The 11815-nt window shown below is 46.5% G+C and overlaps 1 protein-coding gene across 2 annotated transcripts in view; it reads left to right on the forward strand.

Annotated features, from left to right (window-relative positions):
* IGF1R (insulin like growth factor 1 receptor) overlaps positions 1–11815 on the forward strand; it is a 169204-nt gene that overhangs the window by 149094 nt on the left and 8295 nt on the right. For both annotated transcript variants that reach the window (XM_063412802.1, XM_063412803.1), the window contains exons 18-20: positions 456–615; positions 2748–2877; positions 6448–6582. In XM_063412802.1, the coding sequence (XP_063268872.1) occupies positions 456–615; positions 2748–2877; positions 6448–6582 (425 nt within the window). The remainder of the gene's footprint in view (positions 1–455; positions 616–2747; positions 2878–6447; positions 6583–11815) is intronic.

The raw sequence follows: 11815 nt of genomic DNA on the forward strand, positions 1-11815 counted from the left end.
TGAGGCAGCCCAGGGCACCACATGGGTCCCTTCTTGTGTCACTGAGTCTTCTTTTCCAGATTTGCATTGGATCTCTTGTCTGATCTACTTTCTCATCAAGATGTTACAGAAACTGGCTGGTTTAAGAGCACGTGTTAGGATAATTGTTTCATGTTGTGTGTCCTGCCCATTGCCCCTGCTGGAAAGTAAATATCCTAGCTCCTGTCCAAACTCTCATGCATAGGCCATCAGTCCAACAGCTAAAATTGTCACATATGCCAAAGGGTCTGAAGGACAAAGGTGACACACAGGTCACTTGCCACTGAAATCACAGCAGCCTTTGTAGAAAACGAGCTCAGCAGCTTTTACCCTTGATCAGAAATTCCAATGTGGGTAAATTAACGGAACAGAACAGGAGGACAGTGTGTGCATGAGAGAATGGACATGGTTAACTGCTGGACGTTCCTCTTGCTCAGAACAACCCCGGGCAGGCGCCGCCGACGCTGAAGAAGATGATCCAGATGGCGGGGGAGATCGCCGACGGCATGGCCTACCTCAACGCCAACAAGTTCGTGCACAGGGACCTCGCCGCCAGGAACTGCATGGTGGCCGAGGACTTCACCGTCAAGATTGGAGGTGGGCTCCCCTGGCCTGGCACAGGTCATGGAATCATCCCAAAAAATCGCTGTCTTAGAAGGCTGTTTGTTTATTTATTTATGTATTTATTCATCTGAGCTTTAGTTTAAATATCTGCAGAATGAAATGCATTCCTCCTGAAGACTTGCTGTGATTTAAGACCTGTGAGCACTTAACATGGAGTTGAAACCCCTGGAATACCTCTGCTTGCTGTTGTTCCAGTGAGGCAACAGTACAGCATGTGGGTTTAAAAAAGAGCTGGTGAGGAAGTGATTTAGGTTCAGGTACTGCAGACAGCTGGGTGGATGGTGTAGTTACCACTGGTGTGTCATTCATGTCTCTGTTAAGGCACGAAAATAATTCTACCTCCTGTTTATTGACTCCAGAATGAGAATTTTAGGGTTTTTTTAAATCATATCTGAGTTGGAAGTAGAATGACTTCAGCTGGGTGCTTTCCAGTCTAAACTGGAGTTCTGCTTCCCAGACAGCTGAATGGCTTTTCTTCTGCTCTGCTGTTAGATCACCGATTTTTTTTTTTTTCCCTTTCACCATCCCTCCAAAATAGTGTCAGATGAGTTTTTTCAGTCTTCTCTCCAGAGAGTGATTTTAAGCTGTTGGCTGTTTTTGAGTTGTGCATATTAAAATAACGTGTATAGCAACAGCCTTCTGCTGTAGGAAACTAATTCTTTTTCTCAGAGCTTAACTCAGCTATTTTGATAATTTGTGTAAGTAATCCTGTCATTTGGGAGAAAGAAAAAATGATTTCATTTTGAGTCAGTTAATTAGGAAATAAGATCTTTTGGGGATTTTGTGTATTTTCTGCAGGTTTGTGGGAAGTCAGCCTAAATCCTTCCCATTCCAGTTTCCTCCTCCTGCCCCCATCAGCTTGTTTTACAATTCTGTAAACTGAAGATATGGTGCATCTATTCCCTTTAACGTGTTCACGGTTACCCCAAAAGCATTTTGTAAATATGCTGCACTGCTCTTGTTTATGTAGCAGCACTGAAAATCCCCTCATGCAGAAGCAGTTCAGGAGCATCTTGGCTGGAGCACGCCAACTCAGACTGTTCAGATCTCAGAGGAAGAGCTTTCTGCCACCCTACCCCTGCTCACTGCGTGTCTGTTTCTTATTTGCATCACATTTTGAAAGAATCTTCCGCTCAGCCGGGGTAAAGTCCCCTGGTGTGTGGGAGGGATGGAGGAGCTGCACAGATGGGCTTTGAGTCACTGTCACCGAGGTCCCGGCGGCCCTGCTGCGCCAGCCTGGGCACTCACCACGGGCTGGTGATAGCTGAGAGCAGGGGGAGTTCTGTACTTCTGTACACTCTGCTTCCTGGGGAGAAAAGGGGCAATTGCAGGTCTGTTGGTAAAATGGATTTTCCCCTGTGTGTCATCACACAGCATTTAGTATCAGTAGAGGACTGATGACCTCTGATTTATTAACTTTCTGGTTTGGTGTCTGAGAACACAGTAACTCATTTCAATAGGCAAGTGTGAGACACAGCAGTTCTGTCTCAGGCTGGAATAGATCTGAGTTACAGTCAGATGAACATTTTGAGATGTAAGTCTTGCTTATGAATTTATGGCTAAGCATGGATAGAAACCGCAAGTGTGTCTTTAATATTTGGGTGTGCTAATCACAAATGAACAGCATAATCCTCTGTAGCACTTGAAGTGGAATATTGTATAGAAACTGGGAATTACCTTTGGAAATAGGAAAAAGAAAACCAAGAGAAGTATTTCCTTCAGCATGTGAGATTGTTCAATTAAAAACAATATTGTAAGTACTAAAGGAGCTCCTTACACTCCTTAAAAATGAAAATCACTGAATTTGGGGAACAATTAGTGAACTATATGACCTTCAGAAGACTCATCTTACTGCAAAGCTTGAGCATAAATGCTGGAACTTGGCATATTCCTATATTTAAACCATTCAGACCTGTCACCCCTGGAGTCTGTTGGTGTTGGGAGGGAAGGTCACCAGCCCTGAGGCGCAGCTGAGGTGTCTGCAAAGTCAAATGTCGTGGGAACACGGCGCAGATTCCTCACACCCAAGTGTGATTCTCTGCCTTGCAGGAAGGGGAAATGTTCATCATTTTCTCACACAAACTCAGAGTGTTTCTGCCTCCTAGATTTTGGCATGACGAGAGATATCTACGAGACAGATTATTACCGGAAAGGAGGGAAGGGCTTGCTGCCTGTCCGCTGGATGTCCCCGGAGTCGCTGAAGGATGGAGTCTTCACAACGCACTCCGACGTCTGGTAACAGAAAAGGGGCTCTGTAAACCTGCCTTAACCTCCTTCTTTCTAGCCTCTCTTGTTTTAGAAGGCTTAACTAAGTGTACTGCTTCTCCTGTCCATTCAAGGGTAACTCTCTTGTTCCGTGAGTTCATGTTTCAGCAAGAACTCGTGAGGTTAAATTTGCTCTCAGAGAGAGCAGAATTAAATGGATTCCTAAAACTGGAGGTGGCAGCATGTTTCCTGCTGTTAGTTGTAAAATCAGTTGAGCAGTGAAAATGTTACTTTCACCTGGAAGAGCAAGTTGTCATTTTTTAAATTGTCCTCCTTCAAGAAAAGCATTAAAAGTTGCCAAGAATATAGAAAGGTTCCTAGTGCTGACCTGCTTCTCCATCAAAACCCTCTGTGTAAATAACACCACTTTCCCCCAGATGGGTTGTGTACACTCACAGGCTTTTTTGGGGAGTTCTCCCTTCTGCATATCCCTCTCTGTTTGGAGTTCTGTTTGCTTGTTTTATATACTGCAAGATGCAGAAATAGGGTTTTCTTTCAAAGCACACTGCATGCTTGCTGTATCTGTGCAGTTATTAATAGAGGCGTGTACTTAGGAGAAGTAATCCCCTGGAACAATTCCCCACACACCCCCCAGCTTTTGGAGAAAGGTAGGGAGGACTTGGCAGAAGATGGTTGTGTACTGGCAAAACCTCTCCTCTGTCTTTTATGGTTTCTCTGCCTTCCTAACAAGATGTTTTTACTGCTGATCTGTTACAGAATTGGCAGCTGATTGCCTCCAAATGTCTAGAAGTCAGTAGGATTGGTGTTTTAGGAGTAAACTGCATTTTCCTTGAGCAGCTTGAGAAGTTTGGAGTCAGTGGTCTGTAGATCACAGCACCAGCTCTGAACAAAAAGTTCCCTAAGAGGAATTAAAGTGAAAAAGCAAAGCACCAGAATGATGCTTAAATTTTATCTTACATATGGCTAGTAACTTACTTTAGAATCCAGTAACCCTCAGACTTGGAAGCAGATGAAAACAACCACGATGAGTTGAAGGGAAGCCCTGTATCAGCCATTTATCTGATGGAACAGTGCAGGCATGCCTTTGGCAGTCCCCCCAGTAAAAGAATTTTGGGACTTGTAATGGCTTCACAAAGCAGACAGAAATTTGGACTACATGACTAGAAAATCCCCAGATGCAGGAGTGACCAGCCTGGAGTGAGGAGCTGGCAGAGCTGCCTGTTCCTACCACACAACAGGAATTGTCAGGTCCAGCCATTGCCTCCGAAGGGTTCGGCAGCAGCTCAGGGTGAGCAGTGGGGATGGACCATGTGTGTTCCACACCTACTTTCCTTTAGCTTGGGACTCTTAAGTGATGTTATTCTTTAAATAGAGCTCAAATTCCAAACTAAAAACCCCTAGGTGTGACACCAAATAAAGTGTCAGAGGTAAATCAGTGCTGAAGTTGTTGCAGGAAGTACGTGAGTGTTTCCCTCACAAGGAAGAGAGGAAGTTTAGATTGAATATTGGGAAGAAATTCTTCCCTGTGAGGGTGGTGAGGCCCTGGCACAGCTTGCCCAGAGAAGCTGTGGCTGCTCCATCCCTGGAAGTGTCCAAGGCCAGGTTGGACAGGGCTTGGAGCAGCCTGGGACAGTGCAAGGTGTCCCTGCCCAGGGCAGGGGGTGGCACTAGATGAGCTGTAGGGTCCTTCCAGCCCAAACCATCCTGGGATTCTGTGATTTGGCATTTGTTGGTTACTCAGTCCAAAGCAGGATTGTGCAAACAGTATTGCAGTTCATCAGTGGGACAATCTGAGTGAATATTCTGGCCTGGAAAGTAGTTTACTGATTACAGGATTGGAAGGCTGAAGAGGAGGAGCAGTAAAATCATGACAGATTTTTACTTGTAGGCATAGAGAGAAAAAAGTGTTTTATGGAGAGGAGGCTCACAGTACTCATGGGTATTTCAGAGAGTTTCTCCTTGGGGTCGTTTGGCATCTTAATTGTTGGAAGTGATTTACTCTGAATTTGGTTCACAGGGGTGTGCTTATCTGGAGGTACAAAAAACCAGGCTCAACATGAGAAATTTGCTGTTTGTTTAGAACTTGTATCCACAGCTACAGAAAAATTTCAATCTAAATTCCAAGTGTAGTGGAACTTAACACTGTCATGAAATACTGTCTATATACTTGATCTGTTACGGCTAAAAGGATCATTCCTTCTCAGTGACTTTTACACCAGACACTATATTTACACCAGACATTATACATTGGAGGTCTCTTCATGCCAGGAAAAATTCCCTGAATCCTTTTATTGGTTCAGATTTCAAGTTGCTCAGTGTAAACTGTGGAGCTTGGCTGTTTTGGGGGGCCATTTATTTGCATCAAACAGTAAATAAAAGGTTGAGATTGTTTTTCCTGCCTTTCTGGGCAGATACTGTGCCATGTAGTTCCATGTTCTTCGAGATCAGTTTTAGAAGCCAAGATGTCAAAAAGACAAAACCCTGTTGAGTGGTTGGAGCCCAGGATTTATAAGCTGTAAGGTGAAATGGCAACTGCAGGAGGGAATAGTGTCTGGAGGTTTGAAGGGTGGAGCTTTATTTTAGCAACTCATTCTTTTATTGCTTTTCAGGCTGAAGAATGAGGTAATTAGACAGGGCTGTTTTTGTTGTAGTTAGGGGAGGAGGACATTTTAAAATTAATGTAATACTGTTCACAGTGAGGGTGGATTTCTATAAATAAATCCTCAGCATCTTGCATTCTTTCAGGGCTGGTAGTTGCCTGGAAGGAGCAACCTGAGTTTATTTGTTAGGATAATCTGACGAGTAGGTGTGCAAGACTTATCCTCGTTATCCCTGCAGTGATCAAAGAAGCTTCAAAGGCACCCAAATGTTGAGCTGACCCCCTGTCCCTCCCTCCCCTGAAAGGAAAACAATTGCAAGGCAGTAATCTAACCAGTTTAGATCCCAGGGACAGCTGAAAGATAAAACCACTGGGCCATGACCAGCTAATGACACTGGGCTCCTGTTTTCATAACATCCCCCAGTGGAACTGGGTGTTTTTCACTCAGCTTGACTCAGCATTTTACCACACCAGTCACACAGCATCGAGATTTTCCTTCTTTGCCCAGCAGCTCTAAAAGTGGATGACTCTTCAGTGCAGGGCAGACAATTTGAGCTGTGTCTGCTCAATAATCTAATTTTAAATGGAGATATTTTTAGAAAGTGTCAATACTTACGTTCAAACTACCCAATTACATAACTACGCTTATCTTCCTTTGCCAGTAATCAATTCCTATTATTAGACAAACTGCTTTTTTCACTTCTGCTGTCCTTTGTAGTTATCTGGAAGGAGCTGGAAGCTCTGTTTCAAGACCACAGTTACATGCATGTAGCTGAGTTTTTCTCACCTGAGCCCTTTTCTCACTAGAGCAGAGGTGTTTGAAGTCAGCAGTCTCTTGAGGGAGGGGTTGTGACTGTCACCACAGGCACAGTGGAATTCCTCAGTAAAAGCAAATACCCACGGACACCCAGCACTCAGATCTTGTGAGAAACACCCTTGTGAAGATGTCTGGGAGTGCTCACACTGTGCTGTTCCTGCAGGTCCTTCGGGGTGGTGCTGTGGGAGATCGCCACGCTGGCCGAGCAGCCGTACCAGGGCATGACCAACGAGCAGGTGCTGCGCTTCGTCATGGAAGGGGGGCTGCTGGAGAAGCCCGACAACTGTCCCGACATGCTGTAAGTGCCACCACGGCCCTGGGGACACAGCCTGGGCCTCCTGAGCCTGCGGGGTCTGCTCCTGCCAGCCCCCATGGGAGGGGCTGGGGGAGAGGGGCAGTCCTGGGAGGGACTGCTCAAACAGCCCCTGTCAATCCGGTGTTTTATGGTGGTGAGACATTCCAGAAAACAACGTGGTCAGAATCTCACCTTGGGCTCAAAATCCAAGCTTTGTGTTACTGAGTAAAATTAGACCTAATAAAAATGTCACTTCATAAGTGACACAGTGGCATAAGTGACATTTGCTACATCAGGACGCTCTGTGCCTAAATCATATCTCTTCTGTTGAGCAAAAAGAGAGAAAACAGCATGGGACAAGCTGAAATGTGTGTAAACACTGGAATTCAACTTTTTAGTTCAGCATTCAGGGTATCTGAAGCTGGGTTGGAGCTGCTGTTTCAGTCACAGCACTTGTCCCATTGAGATAAACAAATCCCCCTGCTAACAGTTTCCTTCCCTGCAAGCACAGGGTGAGGTTTTCCACAGGAAAACCTCTCCCTGCCCAGGGATCGACCCAGAGCCTCACAGCAGCAGAGCGTGTGCAGTGCAGCAGCTTCAGTTCTTAGCTTTACATTGCTGAAATACTTCTGCTGGCCTTTGTGTACAGCAGTTTCAGTTGTTCAGACTTTATTGCTTTGATACACTTCCCAAACTGACTTTTGGGAAGGAAATACTGCGTCTTGCAGTTATTGAAATTTGTTGGAGGCCCACAGAAGGGATACAATCACTTAAGGGCCTCAGCTGCTTGGGATTCTTAGGAAAATAGCTTTTTTGGCTGGAGCCTGGCTGTGGTTTCAGATGACAGGCAGTGTTGTTTTGTTGTTTGAGGGGGGTGGGTGGTATATGCAGGGGGAGGTGTAGCTGCCATGTGATTCCTTGGTTTCACATTCCTTCCCTTTCGAGATGCTGTGGAGAATTCCTGGCAGTCGGATTGACTGGGCATTGTTTAACACGGTCAGAGCTGTGTGATGGGGGTGGGCACAAATGGGTTCACAGGAGAAAGCACCTCTGCAGTGAGCACCACCTCACTGGGGACAGATCCAGCATTGGAAATTCCCTGTTAAGCTGGGCCGTGTGTGGTTTGAGCAGGGGTGGGAGGGCAGTCAGGCCTGAAGTTCTCTCTGCTGCAGCCCACCCAGTTCTCCTTTCTCCCCCTCCTCAGGGAATCTCTGCTCCAGGGCTGTTGCTACTGCATGAATCCACTTTCAAGGTCCTGGCTTGTGAGCTGGGAGAACTTGGGTAAAGTCTGGCAGAGCAAATCTTTGCACCAGTGTGTCACAGCCAAGGCCTTTCTTGTGCTGCTCCTCATGGAGAAGCTGTTCACAGGTTGGATCTGCCCAGCAGGGTTCAGCCTGACAGTGCAGAGGGGCAGAATAAAAAAACCCTGCCTTTGAATTCTGCTGCTTTGCTCTGTCAGAAAAAGGAATGAGGCTGAACTCAGACCAAAGGCACATCCACATTAGTGGTGATTTTTTTGTTTGCTTTTTTTTTAGTGATAAAGTTGAGTATAAAACATCTTGGCTTTATCTCAGATGTAAAAAGGAAAGAAAGAAAAGTGTGACCTTATTGTGACTTGCTTTTGCTCCCTTTCAGTTTGTTTTGTCTTTGTTTTAGTACAGGCACCCAAATGTGCTGAAATTCAAATAGGCAATTGTAGAAATAACAGTAGGGAACTCCAGGAATAACCTTCACCTTTGTTCCCTGCACATGCACTTGGCAATCAAAAAGCCTCTTTATGTTCCTGTGGTGCTTTATTCTTTGCATGTTTTCACTTCTTTCCCTGCCCAGGACGCTGTGGCAGTGCTGTGCCACCCTGGGTGACCTCCCCAGTGCTCCCAGTGCTCACCCACACCCTGCTGGCAGGACCAGAGCTGGTCTGTAGGCAGAGGTCCTCCCCAGGGCCCAGTGACCTCCTTCTCAGCTGGGGACCTGCAGGGAAATTAGGACATGGGCAGAAGAGTATTTCTAACAGTGTCTGAGAGCCCTGAAATTGCACACGGATCTCACCCTGCATCCCAGCACGTTCCAGGCCACTGCTTTCTCCAGTGCTTTATGAAACCCTTTGTAAACCAAAGGATCCTCTTTTTTTTGTGGAGATTGCTGAGAGGTTGTGTTTAAAGGCAGGTTTCTTGGCATGTCTGTGCTAGTAGGAAGTATTTTTTAGGCAGCACAAATTCTTACCGGTGGAGAATGATCTCTGGTACTTTAGTATTGACTCCCAGAATTAACTCAGGATGTCCCAAAAGCAAAAGCTGGCTGTGGGGAGGTCACTTGGGCTTGGTGCTGCCTGGAAGCAGGTGAGAAGGGCAGCTCTGTGCTCCTGTGTCTCACAGGGTAGCTACAAAAGCACTGGGGCTTTGTTCTTTAAATTAGTTTGACTTGGAAGCAACTGAAATTCTGGTCAGAACATCAGTGGACCTGTCTGCAGAGAGAGGGGAGTGTGGTGACAGAAACCTCCAGAACAGGTGGAGGAGGTGACTGCTGTGGGGAAGCGTCGATGAGAACAGACAGAGGAATCTTGCTGTCACCAAATCTGCTATTTTTGGCCATGCAGGTGATGTGATGTTGACACAGCCCTGCACCCTCCAGCCACGGAGCAGGAGCTCCCCTCAGGACCTCGTGTTTCCCCCCCTGAATTCTGCAGGGTGCAGGCAGGCTGGGACACTCTGTGTCTCCATCCCTGCTGTGCTGGTCATGCTGGTCAGTGCCTGTGCTCCCCTGGGCCTGGCAGCAGTGGCTCAGTAGCTTTTAGGTGGAGCTGGAGAGGTTCTATTCTACAGTGTGGCTGTGCAGGGCAAAGGGGGATTTTCAGGGGGTTGTCCTGTGGCTGAGAGGTGGTGAATCCCTGTGAAAAGGGCAAAGCACAAAGGGAAGGGTATTTCTGGAGGCTCTTTACTCTTGTACAGGGTGAAACAAGCCTCGGTTGTGTTTATGCTACACCCTCTTGGCATAGCTCGCGTGGCTCTGCAGACAGAACCATGCAATAAGACAGATGGTTCAGTAAGACAGTGCCAGGAGAAGCTTTGCTGTTTTTCTCCTCTTCCTGTGCACTCAGTGATGTTTTTATGTCCTCCCATTGTTATGGCACTGCTCATCAGGTGACGGCTGCGTGGCACCGAGCTTGGGTACAGCTGAAGCTCTCAGACACTGTGTTCCCATGGGGCTTTTAAAAGTTGTGGAGGCTGGAATTCCACTCTGTTTTTGAAGCAGGATTGCTTCCCCCACATGCATTGTAGACTATTTACGCAGTGCTGATTTCCCTTTGTTCCTGCTTAGAGCCCAGGGTCTGCTCTGCAGAGGCACTGGCAGCACACGGCACCAGCAGGGGAGGAGAGGTCCTCTTGCTTTTCCCCACCAGATCAAGTGTATTGCAAAGCACAAATGGAATGCAGCTTCTATAGGAACTTTCCATTTTCTATGTGCTGTTTTTTGGTTTTTTTTTTTACTTGTCTCTGCAAAACAGAACTCAGTTTCTGCTCAGTTCCTTGAGCGAAAGATGCACAGAGGGATGCTGGCTGTTCCCCTAACCCATGGTGGTGCCTCCAGCTCCCTGGAGCTCAGTTGCCACCAGTCAAGAACGTACTTCATAAATCTGCTCAGGTTGTATTAACAGCCTGTAAATTCCTCCATTGTCTGTTGGAAAGGCTTTTATTTTGTTTAAGATAATGTAAACAAGGCCTGCGAACACACAGAGTTAAAAAGGGGAAAAAAAATCCTTTTATGGGAACTCTGTAGGGTTTTTAAATCTGGAGTGGCTTAAAAGAAACATCACATGTCCTTGTTTGTGCTGATGTCACATGCATTACTCCGCTGCTTGTGGTATCTCCTTAGCATTGCCCTTAGGCCTCGGGGCGCAGCGCCAGCGAATATCCAGAGTTCCTGGCTCCAGCCAAGCTTCTATTCAGGGACACAGCAGTCAGCTGGAAGGGAAACAGCCATGAAGTAACAGAAATGGATTTTATATATTTATGTCTCAAGCTTTCCTCACTGCTTGTGGGTGAGGGTACGGTGCAGTTTCATAGTCTGGCTTTGCCTTCGCTCTGAAAGGCTTTTCACAGACTCAAAAACAAGCAGGGCTTGGGCAGTGTTTATGTGTCTACGTGCGGTTACAATGCAGCATTGAGTACCCGGGGAGTTCTCCCAGCACAGACTGGTTTTGCCAGCTCTTGCTGGGTGTCACAAGGCCATTCTCAGGTGGCTGACGTTTGTTCACACGGAGCTGTGCCAGTGCAGCTCTGGCAGGGATATTGGGCACTTCAGATGCACTTCAGTGGAGATTGCTTTGGGTTTGGTTGCAGCACTCGCAGTGTTTGCAGCCCAAACACAGCCACTTGCCCTCTCTGCCGGTTCATTTCAGCTGAGAACACAGTGGAGGTGCAACAGTATTTCCCAATTTCCTGAGTTTTCTGGGCAGGGGCTTTCTTTGCTGGGGTTTGCTTTCAGGCCAGGGCTCCTGAACTCTCTCCAGACCCACCATGGGCTGCAGAGCCCATCGTTCTCCAGCTCGGAGTCAGGCCTGTTGGAGGGGCTGTTCTAGAGCAGGGACATTACTCTGGGAGGAACTTGGGTCCTATACAAAAAGAGTGACTTTTTTTTTGTTTGGGGTTTTTTTGTCTGTTTAATTTAAAAATAAAATCTTCCCACACTGATCTAATAAACTGAGGGCACAAGGCAGTGAGAGCTAATGAAAAGATGAAATAGAATTGCTCGTTTGAGCTCTGGAAATCTGTGGAAGTTGGAAGTATGGTGTTGTTGTTCTCTAGAATTGAAGCTACAAGTTTAGGCTTTAAGGGAAGGCTGGCAGAGGTGGGCAGTAAACCCCAGCAAGCCAAGGGGGTCTGAGTGGGGCTGCAGGTCCCAGTGCTGGCAGGTGAGTCAGAGATGTGCATTACCTTAACTGAGAGATCTTTCTTGGCTTTATTTTATTTTTAGATCCATTCTTATTCTAGCACAGAGTAGTAGTTTTGGCCGGCAGTGACTTCCTCCACACAGCGTGTTCCTCTGAGCACTGTGTACACAGAGGATTGGCTCGAAGAATTAATGCTAATCTTCCTTTTCTTATTTAAATTTGTCCTATTACTGTGCTGTGTTAACAGAAGACTTCCCTATTCCACCTTCACAGACGGTGAAATCCTTTCTTGTGTTATGTTTAAAGCTCAGGGCAATCTCCTGGGAATATCCAATTTTGCTGTGT

The sequence above is a fragment of the Prinia subflava genome, chromosome 15, assembly GCF_021018805.1.
Source record: "Prinia subflava isolate CZ2003 ecotype Zambia chromosome 15, Cam_Psub_1.2, whole genome shotgun sequence".
Taxonomy (NCBI): Eukaryota; Metazoa; Chordata; class Aves; order Passeriformes; family Cisticolidae; genus Prinia; species Prinia subflava.